Below are 18,439 nucleotides of genomic sequence, written 5' to 3'. Positions count from 1 at the left end.
GCACATGGCCGGTCGCGGTTATGAGATTCTTACAGAATCCGAAATAGTGCCGAATGAACGGATTCTGCGGGATCTCGAGTTTCACTAAGATCCAATAGCGTTCCCTTTGACACTCATGTTGATTTCGTCAACTTTGAAGGCGACTACGGGGCAGCTGTCTTCGAGTCATACATGGGCAGCGGGCTCCAAATTGGAAGCATTGCCGAATGAATGGAGCTCTCAGCTTTAGGCTTTTCAGTTCTGCCTGAGGTCACTTGCATACAGTCTCAGCTTTCGCGTGAACAGCTTCCTATATTAATAACGGAGTGATTTGGAATACATACAGAAGAGATAGTATTACCTAAATTTACTTTCCCCTTTTCCGTTATGTATTTTTATCTCCCCATCTCTTTCCGGTCTCATTGTTCAACATGAGCCTCGGATACCCCCAAGTGTACGCAATCCGCCAAGCATTGAACAATAGGTTAAACGTCCAATGACCATTCCGGGTCTTTCTATTGTACAGATCATGTCACACTAAACCCCGGACGGTAGCAAGAGATGCCATTTTCAGAAACCATATCACCTTTACATTGAGTCTTGAATGTCTTATGGGTTAGCTGGATCTCCCCTTGATCTGCGACACCTAATGGAAGCACCCCCCTCAGCGCGCGAACACACGTTCCATCACGATTAAAGCGCGGTGATCAGTCGTCAAGTACCACCTGGACAAATGATACTACGAGCGAAGCACTATGCAGCTATGCGTGTCGCTAGTACCAACAGGAGCGGGCTTCTTCCAAACCACCACGTTTCCGCCTAAATGACTGAACCACGGGGCATGTCTACTTTCACTGCAGAGACCATCGCTAAGACTCGCGATATCGGTTATGGTGTCTTGGCGATAGTACGAGCCGTCGATCTTCACCAGCAATTGTCGTTTCATATCTTAGCGGTGTATTTCGTGATTTGGAATATGGTCGGACCTTTTTCACTGCATGCCGAGGTGAAGATGGGTGATATAATCAATATACGCAGGGGATCAGAATCGGTCGATTGTGTCAGGTGACATCATCATTCCATCGCAACTCCTCTGGATGCATTATTAATGCAGAGACCCAATTAGACTTTTATTAACTCGAAGGTAGAGTCGAGATGCCATCTCGACCACTTCTCCATTCTCGATCGTAACGGTACCCTCATCCATCAAACCTTTCTTCGTTGAGTCGAATATCATGACCTCACGAGAACTTCCGGATATTGTAAACAAAGCTGCGCCCAGCATATCCTACTTCACACCCGCCCAAGAACCTCCCGCGGGAACAGCAGCCGACCCGCAGTCAGATGGGACGGCCCCTCCGAAGCTGTTCCAATCCCTCTCTGTGCGGGGTCTGACTTTTCATAATCGCATCGGAGTAAAGCACCATTATCCCCCAGTTGCCAAACAATAATGCTGACAAGATTTGAAATGTAAAGCTTTCGCCGTTGTGTCAGTACTCCGGTGACGATGGCCATATGACAGACTGGCATATGGCCCATCTCGGGGGAATTGCCCAGCGTGGACCCGGGTTTCTCATGGTTGAGGCAACTGCAGTTGAACCCGAAGGTCGTATCACCCCCGAGGATCTGGGTTTATGGAAAGATTCGCAGATCGAACCTTTGAGTCGCATCATTGAGTTCGTTCACAGCCAAAGCCAGCTGATCGGGGTTCAAATCGCCCACGCCGGCCGCAAGGCAAGCACAGTTGCCCCATGGCTATCCATGAATGACACTGCCTCCAAAAAAGTAGGCGGCTGGCCAGATCATGTTAAAGGCCCTACTGATGCTCCTTTCAATGATCGGAACCCCACGCCCAAGGAGATGACAAAGCAGGATATCGAAGACTTGAAGGTCGCATGGGTGAGCGCAGTCAAACGAGCTGTCAAGGCGGGCGCGGACTTTGTCGAAATCCATAACGCCCATGGGTATCTACTCATGTCATTCCTTTCCCCTGCCGTGAACAGGAGAACGGATGAGTATGGTGGAAGTTTTGAAAATCGCATTCGCCTCAGTATGGAAATTGCTAAGCTGACCAGAGAGGCGGTTCCCGAGGATAAGCCTGTGTTTCTGCGCGTATCCGCAACCGACTGGTTAGAAGAGTCGAGGCCGTCAGAGCCCAGCTGGAAAGTAGAGGACACCGCCAAGTTTGCCCAAGTACTCGCCGAGAGCGGTTACATTGACTTGATTGACATCAGCAGCGGTGGCACCCATCAGGCGCAACATATCCATGCGAAACCAGGCTTCCAAGCTCCTTTCGCCATCGCCGTCAAACGGGCGGTTGGGGATAAGTTGAAGGTAGGGGCAGTGGGCATGATTGACTCGGCCCAGCTGGCCAACTCCTTGTTGGAGAAGGAGGGTCTGGATTTTGTCATGGTCGGACGTGGTTTCCAAAAGAATCCGGGGTTAGTTTGGGCTTGGGCTGATGATCTGAATGTGGAGATCTCAATGGCTAATCAGATTCGATGGGGGTTCTCTCGCCGCGGCGCTGGACCATTCCTGAGGAAGAGACAGGCAAAGATCTAGAGTTAGACAGTATATGGTTCGTGAGATTTATACATAAATATATGACCAAAGAAAAGATATATCATGAATAGGGCACGAAGCACATACTAGAGCCATCAATCTGGGGATAACTACTTCAGCTCACGTCCAAATGTTGTGTCTCGTTGATAGCACTGAATGATTTTGATCTATAACCGTAAACTCAACCAAATCCCGACCATATTTACATAGATCCGGTCCCCAAAGTAGGAACAGCAAGAGAAATCTCGGTATATACATGAGACGAGCGCTGTACAAACATGAAACGAATCGCTTGATACATGCGGAAGTTGACTCTTGTTCACTTAGAATACGATGTTGTACGGCGCACGTGCGCCAAACTATCCGACCACTAGGTTGAAAGAACCCCACTACAGGTGATGACGCGGTTCAAGCACATTCTCATCGCGTATTTCTGCAGAAGATATAACTTAGTTTTGTCAATGACAAAGGAAGAGATCGAAGTGGACGACTTTGGGAATCTTACCATTCCAGGCCTCCAGGGCCGCTTTCTCGGCATCCCATCCCCATAAGAAAGTCTGCGTCTCACGATCTGCCCATCGATCGGGATTAGATCCGCCGGTCATCGATAGACGGAACTGCTCGTCTCGAGCCTGCTGTTCAGGACCGTCAGGAAGATGCAGCGTGATACGGTTTGCCGAACCGGACTGCTGAACTGTCTCCGCGCGTTGCTTCCGGGACTTTTCGTACGCCCGTAGGGCCACGGGGATTTCATGCTTGTATGAAATTGTTGATAGGAGAACACCTAGGGCGGCAGCGTCTTCGACAGCCTGCGCGGCACCTTGAGCGACGTATGGCCTGAATGAGACGTTAATTCCGTAGATCTCTCGTAAAAAAGGCAAAGGGGGACTGACAGCATAGGATGACAAGCGTCACCGATTAACGCCACACTATCTTTAATCCAAGTCTTCAAGGGAGAATGCAGACAGAGCTTCCACTCAAGAACCTCATCTTCCGCAACCAATTGAATGAGCTTCTGCACCCTTCGATCCCAGCCGCGATAGTTGTCAACCATCTCCTGCTTCGATCCTTTGGTAGTCCACGATTCCTCCACACCATGTCCATCCGGATGAAGCAGTACCACGTTGAAGAGCTCGTGTTTGCGCACGGGATAGGCAATGATGTGACGATCAGGACCGATCCAACGAGTTGCTTGTGGCTCGTCCAATAGCTCTTTTAGTTCGGGATCATTTTCCATCGTGCTCCGTGGCAACATGATCCGATAGGCTGCATCGCCTGTTGGAATGGCCTTTGAGGGTGAGTCTTCGCCAAGTAGATGACCACGGATGGTGGATTTGATGCCGTCGGCCGCTATCACAACATCCCCTCGGACAACAGTGTCATCAGCTAACGTCACAGATGCCGGGTCAAATTGAACATCGGTGACGGTCGAATTTACTCGAAGTTCCACATTTGGCAGCGCCAGCGCTTGCTCAATCAAGGCATTGTGGAGATCTGCACGATGAATAACTACCTGTTGGCCGTATGTTTTGTTTACAGGCATTGTGCCTAAAAGACTACCGTCTTGCCACCGGCGGACATGGATATGCTCCAGGGCAACGTCTTTTGAGTGAATCAGAGGTGATACGCCCCAGCCTTGTTTTGGATCAGCAACATCTTCAATTCAAGAGTAACGGGAAAAGCTCACGGTCAAAAATCCGCAACATATTCGGGGAAACTTGAATACCGGCACCGACCTCCAGGAGCTATGCATGGGTCTGATTAGCAGATGTTTTGACAACAGAGGCACCCTTGGCTGCGTACCTTTGGAGCGGATTCCAAAATTGTGACATGGTGTCCTTTTGACCCCAAAGTCAGGGCTGCTGCCATGCCACCAATTCCTATACCCGTTAGTGTCCAAACCTTCTTCCCATACCCAGAGAAAGCGGAAGCATACCTGCCCTATATGAAGATTAGCATGATCATTTCGAGTGGCCCACACAATGAATGTCAGATTCTCAACCTACCCAACAATAATCACCTCAAGGGGTGTCTTCGCCTGTACTACCATGATGACAAGAAGCCCGTGGAACGCCAAGTCACCAATCTAAAGGATCAACTCTGGGGAGTGGGGAGAGATGCCAGGCTCTTGACGAATGACCTACTCAGAGAAAGCCGGTTTAATGTTGCGTGAAGATACAGGTCACACTATGGATTTGCCACTCCGACTTGACCAACATCGACTATGGACAATGGACTAAATAAGAATGATGGATGATGGGGACAAAGATATTATTTAGTCCCACGGACACCCCGATCTGTTCTACCGGAACTAACGGGAGGCTACTAAAACTAGAACCATCTCCACTATGGGGAGCACCGAAAGAAAGCGGCTGCAAGCCATTGATACCCTCCCAGGGGTTTCAGTGTACAGTACGTATTGCCATCCCTGCCTCGTGCCAGCAATGCAGGGCGAAGGCGCCACCTCCCGCCTTCCTAAAAATCCTTGTTTCCTTCTACAACGAAGGGTAGCCGGCCGACACATAAACGCCAATTCTAAATCAGAACGCTATAGTCCGGACTGTAGGACAGAGGGAAAAAGAGGGAAAAAAATAGTATGAGCCGATGGGTGGCGCCGCTCGGTAAAGGGCGGTGGAAAACGAGTCAGCGGCGGCGACGGGGAAGAACTTCCCTCTTCAACGCTTCTACTGTACCGGCTTTCCAGCGACCGTCCATCTGCCGAGGGTTCGTCTACTGCCCCAGGGCATGCGCAAGAGGACGTTGTCTCTAACCCCAAAATCAGTCTGTCTCCGACCCACATCGCTGCACTGTTGACGCAGACGTCAAAACCCGGTGTTTAGCACAATCGCATCTCCGGCAAAAATCTGGAGAGCACATTGCCGATATCGCTGTATACCCACAATTTTTGCGAGTCACTTTTGTTATATTTCCAGGTCAGTGAGTACAATGCCTTGCAGGAGATTTGTCGGCCGAACCCGCCCACTGCTTTTAGTTATTTGAGAAGGATTGTTTGATTCATTTCCCGTCATTCGAGTCGCTTTATCATTTCTTTTCCGTTTTTGGTTTTCCTTCAGTTAAACCTGGATTTATTATCAATGCCTTCAGCTTACAATGCAGCAGTGTTGTTTTCATAGTCCTGTCATGATAATGGAGTAAGGGCACAATATGCAAGGAGTTGAGAAAGCTCCTCAAGATGCCAACCAATGGGGGTTTTGCTGATCTGCTGAAGACTGCTGTGGTTGGCTCACTGCAGATCCTGAACCCTCGAATCAATCCCCTTCCGCCGTACAGTCTCCACATCAATACGGCCTCGATTCCATGAATTATGCACCATCGGCCCGGGCTTCTCTGGCTGCTACCCTTCTGGGAAGGTAGTATTAATTAGTACCTTCATGCTGCCTCCTTGTCTGACCACCACCCAGCCAACAGCACTCTAGGCCCTTGTTACACGGTTCGAAAGAGCACCTGTTCGTCATACCGTTAATCATGGGACCTTGCATTCTCGTTCTTGCCTGCATAACAGCCAATGATGTCATTCATGACTATTAATCGAGGATCCCCGTTCTGCGACCTACAGCATTAGAACCGTTTGTTGCTGCGACAATGGCTGTAATATTGTCATTTTAGCTCCAAAGAAATTCTCGACTCAATGGCAACGCTACGAAGGTTCATTGAAATGATTCTCACATACTGAACCTGTATTAGGCGATTGATGTGACTGGAATGAGTAGTATCGATGTTTACCATCTAAACGGAAAAGTGTGACAGGGATCTATTAATCATCAGTAGATGTATTGACAACTATTGCTCGTGTTCAATGGGAAGAAACGCCACTGTGCATCTGATAAGCAGCAGGGTCTTTATAATGCTATGAATATACAATTACGGCAAGGTATCCCTGCCGTCAGCATGGAGGGGTATTGTTTGACCGGTTTCCCGGTTTTGGTGGGCGGTTATCGCGTGAGTGTGGGATTTCTTAGTACCCTTGGATTATCTGTTGAGGATGTCTTGTTTCCTGGGTTCGTGGTGGTGGAGGCTTAGGCACTGCAGTATGTCGTCATTTAGTGAGCACATGCGTCTTCCTACGGTCAATTAAGGTGGTGTACAGGGATCTTATCTTCGATATCAAATGAGTCACGAATTCGCCTGGGACCAGTTGTCCCAAATCGAGCCAGATAAGGAAACCCCATTGATGAGACCAGAGTCTGAGTAATTGATTGTGGCCTTCTATCCAGCAGTGGGTTGTTAAAAGAAGAATCCAAGAACATGACATGAGGGGGTAATCCATTGTCGATGACCTAAATCAACCATTATCTACTGCTTACGCGAGCCTTATGAAGCCTGTGCTTTCGTCCTTGTATATAACAGAGAAACCATGATCTGTCATATGGAATCTAGAATTAATGGGCAGCAGAAAGCTCAGCGCTCCGTATCCATAGATCCCGCATCAATCCAAGGGTCATTGTTCGTCTGTTCAGTACGTTAACAGCTCAAATAACTATAACGAGTAGTGAAGGTACGTTATTGTACGTGACTTTTCGGAATCACCATATAATTCCTTGTAAAGCTCCTCTTCATCTGAAAAGCTTACAAAATCCTACAAAATCCTCTGGAAGTAAAAGCAACCACGACGATGGGAGGGCATGTTGGAATGTCATCCGGTTTTATAAGATTACCTGGATAACCCTCACCCAATGATTTTACATGTGTGAGATACAGCCTACCGTAATATATTCCATGAGCAGTGATCTCATATGACCAAACACGCTCTCAGTACGGGTTCTCTGAAAGTGAATTAGCGTGAGGCGCTCAGGCTCCAAATGAGGGCCGCCGGAGTATAAACCCCCCCTCCCTTCCTCTTTCTTTCGTTCCTCACAAGGAGCGTGGTATTCGATTGTGAGAGAATGTGGATTTCCCACGTAGTCGTCTGGGATGTATGCGGGACCTTGATTGTTTGTGTCATGCATGCCGTCTTTAGATGAGGGTCCATGGTGGGTGGAGACGATTGTTCTACCTGTTGGAAAAAGCTAGGCTCTCGTGAGTTTCTCCTGCTAACGAGTATGGCGTGGTTGAGAGCTTGATGTGACATTATCATCAACTTTGTGCGCTTTCCGGCTCTCTATGGGACAGGTATACCGGTATATACTAGTCCGGTAAACAGCTTCGATGTGGTTCTGGCCTTAGAGGAAAATTGAGTCTAACTGCCTTCTTGGAGAAGTCCTAATGTCCTTAACAGTGTAACGATACATTACCATCCCAGCCACCTAACCCAGACATCAACTATCTTTGTAGAATCAGGGTCACTACTCGAGTCAACCACCAAGTACCACCCGTACATCGCACCCGTTATGCACGCATGGTTGGGATAAATCTTGACAGTCTGGCCAACACTCAGTGGGATCTTCTTTAAAACATCCTCTGACTCCCACCTCAGAATACTGTGCTCCTGACTGATCCGATCAATGAACAAACGATCCCCCTGCTGGGTGGCTGGCAAGCCCCAAGGTCCAACAACACCCCATCCTTTATAATTCGGACAAGGCTCCCGCCCCATCCCCAAAGTGCCCACGGCAACCAACGCCTCTGGATACTCACGCTCCCCATCATTATACACACTGCAAGTCTCGGCCACCACACAAACACCCACCTCATCAAAGAACTTTTCCCGCACACCCCCCGCATTCGTACTCATCTGCTGCATATCCAGCAACGGGTAATTGCCTGCATGCAACTCAACTCTGACCCGTCCCTTAAACGCCCCTGTATCCGGCTCCTTCAGAAATTTCCTTAGCTTCTCATACTCAGCATCATCCCCCTCGGCCACAGACTCCGCAGCAACAACCTGCGGTGTCGCACCAACACTAACAACCAACTCCCTATCCACGGGCAAGACCCCCGCATAGGAATCCAACGCAAGCAAACAAGCCTCAACCTCCCCCCTCAAATGCCCGAGCGCATCCCCCCTACTCCGTCCCCCATAACTCAAACTACTATGCGAGTAAATCCCGACCAATCTCCCCACTTCCGTCTTCTCCATCTCCCCCAGTTTCGACAATAACCCCCCCTTGTCCATCGCCCTCGGCGGCAACCCAGCCCGATGGTACCCACAATCAATCTTAAGAAACACACCCACCGCGAACCCCGCAATCCGGGCAAAGGTGTCCAGAAACCTGATTTGGTCGGGGTGATCAATCATCACCGAGACGCTGTCCGGCCCAAGTTCTGCCGCTGCAAGGGCCAGCCGGGAAACCTGGGATGGGACGAGGGGGATCCCATACAGGACGTTCACCTTGTGGCCTTGGGACTGGAACTCTTTCAACAAGGGAACCAGATTCTCGATTTCCAGGGGTGTGGAGGCCACGAAGTTGATTTCGGGTGATGAGGTCCCGACTTGGAGACGGGATAGTTCGGTTGTCTTGTTTTTGTTATCATTATCATTCGTTGGCCCGGGGTTTCTACGGTGGCTTTTTTTTTTTTTTTTGTTTTTTTTTTCTTTTCTTTCGAGGGTGGTAGAGGATGGACTGGTTACGGAGAGTTCGGACTATGATTATAGAACTTACTTTATGACTTTTGACATGGGCTCGAAAGCCTACACCTAGGGTTTGGATTGTCTGGAGCATTGAGTTGCAGTGGCGTTTGATGATGGCTAGGTCAAGGACGGCGGCAGGCTTGGGGATTTCAGCGAGGGTTTTATGCAGGTAGAATTGTTTGAGGGCATCTTTTGATGGGAGGGGGCGTTGTGGGATCATGGTGTCCATTTGTGTGGTTAAAAATTGATTTATGGTATGTAAGGAAACTAGGAAGGGATTGAAGGGAGATCGATGTACATCGATATGAGGTTTTATAGATATATACTGTGGAGGGGTGGTGGGGATTTATTTTGTTTGTTCTGTTTGGTTACTTGTATAGGGATTGGGCGGATGATAGTTTTACCTGATCTTTGTGCCTGGTTTATGTTTCGTTGTCTTGGGTTGAACAGTGATGTACCGAGAAATGAGATTTACCTATTTTGCATCGTTTATTTGAACTATCTCAAAACACTTTTGGTGATGTATTGACATGCAATCTGTGTATGTCTAAATAGGGGATAATCTATCGAAGATAAATAAATAACCCTCCGATCTAGAGTATATGTGAACTTATAGAATAGTTAGCATTCCAACGCCGTATTATGCAATCACTAGATAACAAGTAGCCCCGGAATTGGTCCGGGATAAGAGAGCTAGGGGAAATAGAAAATAAATGATAAGAAAGAAAAGATCGATCGTGAAGCAACTTCGTCCTGGTATCCGTCGGTCATGCGCTGGTCATTGCTAGTGACGTGTGATAGGGGCATCAAAAAATATGTACAGTAGCGTATACAATAGTGGTCATATGCTGTCGTTGAGAGATGAAGAATGGGAGAATTCAAGATCAAGCTGTAAACATAAGTCGCAATCTGCTGGATCGCTTCTTCTTCTCTTTGGGTTGTGCGTCCCGGTCTGAGTGATGTGAATGGTGGGAATCTGCCTTCGACGGAGCCCTGGAAGGAGCCCTAGATGGAGCCCGGGAGGGTGCCTTCGATGGAGCCTTGCTTGGGGCTCTCGACGGCGCCTTGGATGGCGCTTTCGATGAAATACCGAAGAAGGACTTAGTCGGTGCCTTGGAAGCCACGTATGACTCTGGCCGTTCGTTCACGCGGGTTGGCGCGCGAGATCTTGGGGGACGTGAACGATGAGACCGGTGAGATGATGCCCGCGATTCCTCGTCATCGAACTTGAAACGAGGATCCCGCATCATGCGTGCAGTGGTCACATCGATGCCGGACATCATCGCAGCAGTGGGGGTAATGAATTCACCATCAACAGAGGTGCCGATGCTTCCATCAGCTGCATCAGCAACGCCTCGTCGCCACATCTCAACACCACTGAGACATTCGGTGTTGATCTCTACCATGTCATCCATACCGACGGGTTCACCCGGCCTAGGCCCGGGGCCGCGGTCTGGTCCTCGACTGACTTCATTACCGTTACCGGACATCTGCTTGATGATTTTGTAGCCGCCAAACATGACAATTGTCGCAGTGAGACCAACACCGGCGGCGATGAGAAACTGAGGGCTGGCAAGCAGTGCGAAAACGGCAGGGGAAGCCGATTTCAGTGTTGATAGTGCGGCCGGGGCCATCTTCGAGGCAATGTTACTGATCTCAGCCAGGGTGAGCGCAACTGCGGCCATGGCATCGGGATTCTTTTGAAGATGAGCAATCGTGGCTGTGGCACTGTGGTGCACACAGTTGGCTTCCTCCATAAGCCACTGTGCGCGGTTTACTAGACCACTCAGTTCCGGGTCCTCGATCTTCTGTAGCTGGTTTTGTTGTGGCGGAGCCTTGGCCAACGCGCGAGGATTGTAGTCACCGTACGCCAGGTCCATATCGATGTGCGCATCAGACTTTGAGCGACTGGTTGTCGGCCGAGCACCGGGCCCCCGTATGGCGATATCATGATGGGTGTGTCGACGGACCATGTCCTGCGGACGGTCATAGTAAGAGTCCGGGCGTGACGCAACGGAACCGCGGTCCTGCTCATATTCATAGTTGTCGTCGTAGTAGTTCCGGGAATGGTGACTGCGGCCTGAATGATGTCGCGAACGACTTCTCCGCGAAGAGGCGACGGAGGGCGCATCGTCAATCGTATAATCTTGTAATGCCTTGAGAGCTTCTCTTTCGGCGATGATAGCATTCCGCTCGGATTGGAACTGGGCCTTGCGGGAGCTATATGCATGCTTGGCATGGCTGAAAACACCAAACAGTTGTTTACTCTGCCAGACAAAGCTGTTAGCAAATGTTGCGTGAACTGCGGGGGGCATGACACCTACCGTACTCACTACCTTGCCGGATTTATCAATCACGGCAACGGTTTCGCCGAAGGGGGGCATTATAATTGATTAGCAGTACAGCACTGCTTAGTTCTTGAAATGATGATCAATGCCGAGGTCACGACCGACTTCCTAGTCAATCGTACATTAAAGTCCAAAAGGGTGCCGATAAGCATTCGCTTATAAAGTGATAAGCGAACAGCCCCGAGACGAGCGGTGTAAGGTAATCGAGTATATAAATATCGAAACTAAGCCCACTGGGTGGAGAATCAACCCGATCTCCTAAACTTTGTGAAAGAAAATTATCGTTCTAGGCCCGAGAAGGAAATAAACGAAAAGTAGCAGGGCTGAACGGGCCCATATAATAAATAATGCGATGGCGAATTTGTATGCACGAAAAGCTGGTGCCTGATGGAAACACTTTCCGCCCAGCTGTGGTCAGGGATATATACAATCAGACGGCGATTTCCGGAGGGTTATCGAGTATGTTGGAAAGTCAAACGACCACACGACACGAAACCGCTTTGCATCGGAGAAAAAGGCCACGAAGGAGGTCCTCTGACAAGTCATATAATTGGAAGGGGAAAAAAATTGCAGAGGGGGAAAATGAGGGGGCTGGGTGGGTTGAAAAAGGATGAGATCCAGCGACTCAAGCGCCTAAAATGGGCACGAAGCAACGAACAGGATTAAACACCGCCAAAAGCGTTTACGGTTGGGTGTCGATGACGCTCAGTAGCAAGGCAGCCGATTTTGGTGAAAAATGCTTTGGGAAATAGAGCCGTGAATGGCTGTTCGTATAGACTATGCCGCGACCAATCGGTGGGGTCAGTGTTTGCTGTCACCGCACACCTTGACAGCCCTATTGGTGTTTTTGTGGGGTGCCAATCGCCTCATTGAACATCCGTTGGGTAGAAGGAGGGGGAATACAATATTTTCGTTGTCTGTACCTGATAATGAGGCAAATAGTCCGGCATCCGAGTGTTTTCTCGGCGATGACGCACCCTATTTCTCCCTCGGAAAGAATCCAGGACATTCAATTCATTCTGCTTGAATAGAAACGAGTCTAGTCAGGGGAAGAGAAAAACCCCATGACATGGAAGGCACATGTTCAAAGGAATGGCGGTGATGCTGGTCGGTGTGATTGGTCAAGACCATCACCGCCACTGTGGCTGGTGCCGTGCCGCCACATCCGCAAAGGAGATACCATACCATACGCTCAGCACCAAACGCAGGTCTACAATTCTAGGCTGTCCCGGAGTGACGCATGATGAGTTTTATATAGAGCACCAAATCGGAGTCAAGGAGAAGGGCTGTGCAATATGACTCCAGCAAGATCACTCGTGCTACCGATAAAAAGACCATTCGGTAGGTCGTACGGAGTACAGGCAACCCGCAATATGCAGCGTAACCCGATCAGTGCTGCGCAATGATGATCAGGGGCTCGAATCAGACTCATTCTTAGTCGAATTCTGTGGACCACATTGACGGATCGATTCCATGCCGTCGGGGGTTAATCTGCAGCTTCCCACTGATTGCAACCGTGCCCGGTTTCCAAGGGACTCCGTTATCTCACATATAGGGCCAGTATGCCACCTTTCCAACTTCCTTGACCATTGATTTTCTTTGTACCCTGTACCACACAACTCGCTGATGGTTTTCGAACCATGTCTCCAAGCAAGAACGACGCGCTAATAGCTCGTTTACTTTGGGAGCCCAGGTCAGTTATTTTCTCGTATAAACCATGCATTTGTTAGGATGGATGTAGGGTTTGGAGGTAAAAATAGAGAGGAATGATGGATCAGAGAATTAAAGAAGATTTTCAACATGTTGACCGACCGCAGGCAGGAGTGTTGTGGCAGATATCCATTCCACGAGAGAAAAGGTAGGTAATAGGCTGTTGACGGTGTTGTTGTTCCCCGTGCACCGCCACACTTCTGTGCATTTGCCATACATCACCGCCATTGAAATCACGACATTTGGTCCAGTCGCAAGACCTTACCGTTTTGGGATAATTGACTCAACTTCCACCTTTTTGCCTGCTCATTCAATAATCTTTTCCACTTTGATGTACTAAAAATCTCCAATCTTTGTATATCCGGTTCTCTCTTTGACGTATATCCTCCAATAGTACTGGCCTATACAAAGGAAGAGTGGTTGCAAAGGTGTCACGTGGAGCCACACCGTTGTTCAATTGATATCCGAATAGAATACATTGGCTGAGACTTCTTCGGCCATTGCGTGCCAGTGATGGACCACACAGTACTACATGAATCGGATGGCACATCCGATATTGATGAACAGACCAAGACCTGGGAATCTGATCCGCGTTCAATAACTACGCACCTCACCGACGATGACGCGAATGACTCCAATGCGATGATCGAATGTGGCATCGGCCACCGTGTTCAGGCCAGTCGGTCTGTCCTAGCACTAGTCTTAGATGATGACTACGTGTTTGCTGGTCTCCAGGGCGGAGACATTGTAGTATGTGATGGAGCGATGTTTCTTAGTCCATTGCAACTCTAATTGGCTTACCTCCGATAGGCATGGTCCCTCCAGACATACGAGCTCGTGCTCTCGGTGCATGCTCATCAGGAAAGCGTTCTAGATCTTCATCTCTCTGAGGACAAAGAGTTGCTCTTTTCTAGCGGCGGAGATTCAGTCGTCAATGTAATCCTACCCTCTAACGTGATTCGTGCAGTAAGTTTAACATGTGTAGGTGTGGTCGACGAGGACCTTCGATCGCCTGTACTCGATTCACTCCCACCATGATGTAGGCGATATTTTCGCAGTCGCCTACTCGTCAACTTTGAAGACTATCTACTGCGCTGGCCAGAACACCAGCATCCAGGTAAGTTCTAATCCGACTTCGCTTGAAAAAGCCTTCTGACGTGGCACAGTGGTGTGATATCTCACAAGCTGATGCGGCTGCCACACAATTGTCAGCGGCTCACTTGTCGAGGAGGACCCATCGGTTCTTTGATTCTCGGGGTCCCGATGGCACTCGTGCTCCCAGACCAGATGCGGGAGCGGACGGAAGCCATTCGATCACACAGGGTGGTCAAGTTCTCACCTTCAAACGTGATCACCATAGGATATTTTCCCACCATGGCTATGTATACACGATGCTCCTGGTCCGAGGGCTGGTTGAGTCGGTACCTTCTGAGGAAGTACTCATCACCGGTGCTGGGGATGGCGTCGTCAAACTTTGGCGTCTGAACCAGGACAATACCAATGCGGCGCCGTCCCAGATGGCAAAGCTGCAAAATGGCGACCCAGTACTCTCCATCGCGGTTGATGGGTCATTTCTCTACTGTGGCCTCGCAGGTGGCGCATTGAATATCTGGAACCTAGATTCCCATCAGCTTGTTAAACGCATCACTAGGCACACCGGCGATCTGTGGGCGGTAGATATTATCCATGGAGTAGCTGTGTGTGGCGACTCAAACGGAATTGTTAAGGTAGTACTGCTCTATCCAATATTCCAGAGGACCTATCTAACCTGCTCCGGAATTAGAAATTCAATTCTCGGTTTGAAGAGGTTGGCAGCTGGACCGCTCATGAGGGAACAATGCTCGCGTCGGCCGCTGGTCGGCATAGAGACCGATTTATTTACGCTTCAGGAGGAAACGACAACACTGTTGGTATCTGGGATTTGACAGACGTGTCCCTAAAGCAGAACGAGCTACCTCCTATCAATAATGGTAAGGGATGATGCGATCCTGAAGAAGCATTGTTGCTAACGATATACAGATGAAATGGTTAACTGCCTTGCCAAGTTTGTCGCTTTCAAGACAGTTTCAGCTAGCCCCAAATTCGCGGGCGAATGCAATCAAGGTGCAGCGTTTTTGCGAAGACACTGCGTTTACCTGGGGGCCAAAACGAAGCTTCTGACCACCGGGAAAGACACGAACCCAATTGTTTATGCACGGTTCAATGCAACATCCTCGGAGAAAATCGACAAAACTATTCTGTTCTACGGGCACTACGATGTCGTTGGGGCCGATGCCAACCTTACCAAGTGGAAAACGGATCCCTACCAGCTTACTTCAATGGATGGTTTCCTATACGGCCGTGGTGTATCTGACAACAAGGGCCCCATCCTAGCTGCTTTATACGCGGCTGCGGATCTTGCACGCCAAAAAGCGCTCCGATGCAATGTTGCTTTCCTCATCGAAGGTGAGGAAGAATCGGGCTCCCAGGGCTTCCATGAAACTGTTCGTCAACACAAGGAGCAGATTGGTTCAGTAGACTACATTCTTCTTGCCAACAGTTACTGGCTGGATGACTACAACCCCTGCTTGACCTATGGACAACGTGGTGTCGTCCATGCGAACCTGATTGTGACCAGCGATCACCCCGACCTCCATAGCGGTATTGATGGAAGCGCATTGTTAGATGAACCGCTCAAGGACCTTACCTTGTTGATCGGCACTCTAGTGGGACCTAAGGGCCGCATTAATCTCCCCGACTTCAGGGACCGAGTCTTACCTCTCCCCGAGGCCGAGAAGCAGCGATACGCGGATATTGCGCAGATTCTTCTGCAACAGCACCCCGAGATTACCGATCGCGATGCTTTGATTGACTCACTTATGCATCGGTGGAGGGAGCCAGCCCTTACCATCCACTCCATCGAGGTACCGGGCAATAGCAAGAGCACGACGACAACTATCTCACGCCGGGCGAAAGCCAGTATATCCATCCGTTTGGTGCCAAACCAGGAGGCAGATGATGTTGCAGCGGGCCTGACGATGTATGCGCAGGAACAATTTGATCTCCTAGAATCACAAAACGACCTAACAGTTGAGATCACGGGTAAATCCGATCCCTGGTTAGGTGATCCAGACAACGAGATGTTCGAGACTCTTGCGGAGGCTATCACAGCAGCCTGGACGCCAGACACACAGGGCCAGAAACATCAATATCCTCCAGTTCAGCGGAACCTACAAGACCGAACGGTCAGCAAGCTGTCTAAGGAGCCAGGTCCTAGACTCACTCGGAAAGATTCTTCGGACAGTCTTGCTTCCCATATTGATCGTATTATCATGTCGTCGACCACATCTTCAGCAAGGAAGGCGGAAACGCGTCAACGCAGCCTACTCAGCACAGGCGTGCCCACTTCCTCGACACTAACTAGCAAATCCAGCCCGGCACTTGTGTCGGGTGATTCCACCAGAGAAACATCTCCGGCGCCTCAGGGAGAAACGCCTCCCCGTCCCGAACCGGTGCCCGGGCCGTCCGGCGTCCGTCCTATATATATCCGGGAAGGAGGATCTATTCCGACAATCCGCTTCCTGGAGAAGGAATTCTCGGCGCCGGCAGCCAATCTTCCCTGCGGGCAGGCGAGTGATAATGCACATTTGTACAATGAGAGGCTGCGCGTGCAGAACTTGTACAAGAGCCGGGAGATCTTCAGCTATGTATTTTCGCGTCTGCCGGAGAGGGAGCGCAAGTGATCCACGAAGAGGTGTTCAGGTGGGTTGAGCACAGTTAGAGCATAATATTAATGGAGAGAAATCAGCTTCACTGCTAGCTGCGGGTTCGCAAAATGATCTTTATATTCATCAACTCCCTTTTGAGGTTGGCGGAAATCTAGTAGATTGAATATTCATTTAATGAGCAAGAATCAATAGATCTCGGGTTATTTTGTTAGATTGGTTATATGAATAATAATCTAAAGTGAAGCGCCCTGCATTTTATTTTGGAGAACGGAGGTGGTAGACTGGAAGAGGATACCATGCGAATGGTCCACCCCACTTCATGTTGACTCAATAACTAAGCACCTGATTCAGGAGTTCAGCTGTTTTGCTAAAAGTTGTTGGATACTGCCTGGCACTAGTTTTTTGTCTTTGAAAGAGTCGTGGACATTGAATATTAACTCAGACATACTGTTGCTTGTCAGTGATGGTAGAGGTGTACAGGGCGTAGAAGGAGAGCGTATATACTAGAACGTTCAAGTGGTATAGATGGTTCAAAACAAGATGCGTAGTTGGTATGGTGGATCTGTGGAGTGGTGAGAACATATTAGTAATAGTGTAGCGAGATCTGTCATGAAAATATAGGATGTCATGCTGTCTTGTACAAGTGTCAGCATCATGTGATTCAACTATATACACATCACTCAGATACATTATTAACAGCTACATGTATTATTAGCATAGGATGGCACGAGCAGCCAAGGAAAACAACCAAACCTGACCCAGTATGATACGCGTATCGTCGTCACTGCAATGTTCAAAATCAACCCGCTAAAGGCTTCCTTCCAATAACAACATGCAGATTCACCACCGGCAAAACATTCTGGCAGCGACTCTCCAATTCCCCCACCAGCCGCTCGGTCCGTTCTACGGCATCCTTCTCTTCCGTCACCTCTCCAGTCCCTAGCATCGACTTCGGCAGCAATGACCGCAAGACCAGGACCAGCCATGCCCGTGCGGAATCATGCAAATATGGCTTATCAATGGTATTATACGACTGCCGGGATATATCCTCAAAGCCGACCATATTGGCTAGTTTCTCGATGAGTACAGGCGCCGTCGGACACAGCCCCAGGTTCACTGCTGCTGACGCGACAGTCTCTTGCATGCGGAGAATGAACGGATCAGGCGATGATTCTGCGGTAGAGAATGCCGTCGTGTCGCAGTCGTCCCATTGGAGGTAGCCGCCTGGTTCTTCATACTCCCATTAACATGGTTAGGATATAGAAAAGGGAAGGAACGTACTAAGTAGCTCATATATGTTACGCATTGACTGAGGATAATCTTCTTCTTTGAGGGCACCGGCTAGGAGCCGGAGGTGTACTAAATCATATCGGCCTCTATGCTCTGGGGGAAACCGGTTGCGCATGTCATGAGTGGAGAGGTGTAGTTCATGAGTGGGTGCAATATCCTTATAGAATGGGTACTGGGCTGAGGAGATATCGAAGCCGTGGAGATAGAGACGATTGGTAGGATGTGCTTTGAGGGCCGTAACGAGGGACGAGAGCCATATACTTGGGTCCATTAGCACGTCCTTGTACTTTGCTAGAAGACACACACAAAAAAAA

At 49.3% G+C, this 18,439-nt stretch overlaps 6 protein-coding genes across 6 annotated transcripts; 2 read left to right on the top strand and 4 right to left on the bottom strand.

The window, feature by feature from the left end:
- Window positions 1-802: 802 nt before the first annotated feature.
- Window positions 803-2,541, top strand: ANOM_008063 (NADH:flavin oxidoreductase/NADH oxidase; the record flags this gene model as incomplete). The annotated part of the gene is made up of 3 exons (XM_015553319.1): window positions 803-886; window positions 1,128-1,394; window positions 1,456-2,541. The coding sequence occupies 3 exons, from the start codon at window positions 803-805 to the stop codon at window positions 2,539-2,541; spliced, it is 1,437 nt and encodes a 478-aa protein (XP_015404024.1).
- A 25-nt stretch (window positions 2,542-2,566) lies between these two features.
- Window positions 2,567-4,868, bottom strand: ANOM_008062 (putative salicylate hydroxylase; the record flags this gene model as incomplete). Its single annotated transcript, XM_015553318.1, has 6 exons — window positions 2,567-2,974; window positions 3,047-3,378; window positions 3,435-4,176; window positions 4,229-4,286; window positions 4,345-4,477; window positions 4,548-4,868. Coding segments are annotated over 6 exons (1,380 nt in total), but the record flags the coding sequence as incomplete, so codon positions are not given.
- Window positions 4,869-7,789: 2,921 nt separating this feature from the next.
- Window positions 7,790-9,299, bottom strand: ANOM_008061 (uncharacterized protein; the record flags this gene model as incomplete). Its single annotated transcript, XM_015553317.1, has 2 exons — window positions 7,790-8,956; window positions 9,102-9,299. The coding sequence occupies 2 exons, from the start codon at window positions 9,297-9,299 to the stop codon at window positions 7,790-7,792; spliced, it is 1,365 nt and encodes a 454-aa protein (XP_015404022.1).
- A 655-nt stretch (window positions 9,300-9,954) lies between these two features.
- On the bottom strand, window positions 9,955-11,684 carry ANOM_008060 (uncharacterized protein; the record flags this gene model as incomplete). The annotated part of the gene is made up of 2 exons (XM_015553316.1): window positions 11,395-11,684; window positions 9,955-11,337 (listed from the first exon to the last, which is right to left on the bottom strand). The coding sequence occupies exons 1-2, from the start codon at window positions 11,452-11,454 to the stop codon at window positions 9,955-9,957; spliced, it is 1,443 nt and encodes a 480-aa protein (XP_015404023.1). The 5' UTR covers window positions 11,455-11,684.
- A 1,957-nt stretch (window positions 11,685-13,641) lies between these two features.
- On the top strand, window positions 13,642-16,850 carry ANOM_008059 (glutamine amidotransferase subunit DUG2; the record flags this gene model as incomplete). Its single annotated transcript, XM_015553315.1, has 6 exons — window positions 13,642-13,878; window positions 13,939-14,064; window positions 14,114-14,245; window positions 14,295-14,855; window positions 14,912-15,098; window positions 15,148-16,850. 6 exons carry the CDS (start codon window positions 13,642-13,644, stop codon window positions 16,848-16,850), a joined length of 2,946 nt encoding a protein of 981 aa, XP_015404012.1.
- Window positions 16,851-17,634: 784 nt separating this feature from the next.
- On the bottom strand, window positions 17,635-18,396 carry ANOM_008058 (putative LaeA-like methyltransferase; the record flags this gene model as incomplete). Its single annotated transcript, XM_015553314.1, has 2 exons — window positions 17,635-18,065; window positions 18,117-18,396. The coding sequence occupies 2 exons, from the start codon at window positions 18,394-18,396 to the stop codon at window positions 17,635-17,637; spliced, it is 711 nt and encodes a 236-aa protein (XP_015404011.1).
- Window positions 18,397-18,439: the final 43 nt, after the last annotated feature.

Source organism: Aspergillus nomiae, assembly GCF_001204775.2.
Source record: "Aspergillus nomiae NRRL 13137 chromosome Unknown contig00292, whole genome shotgun sequence".
In the NCBI taxonomy this organism is placed as follows: Eukaryota; Fungi; Ascomycota; class Eurotiomycetes; order Eurotiales; family Aspergillaceae; genus Aspergillus; species Aspergillus nomiae.
The sequence above is the reverse complement of the archived record's forward strand: the minus strand, read 5'-3'. Positions and strand labels throughout refer to the sequence as shown.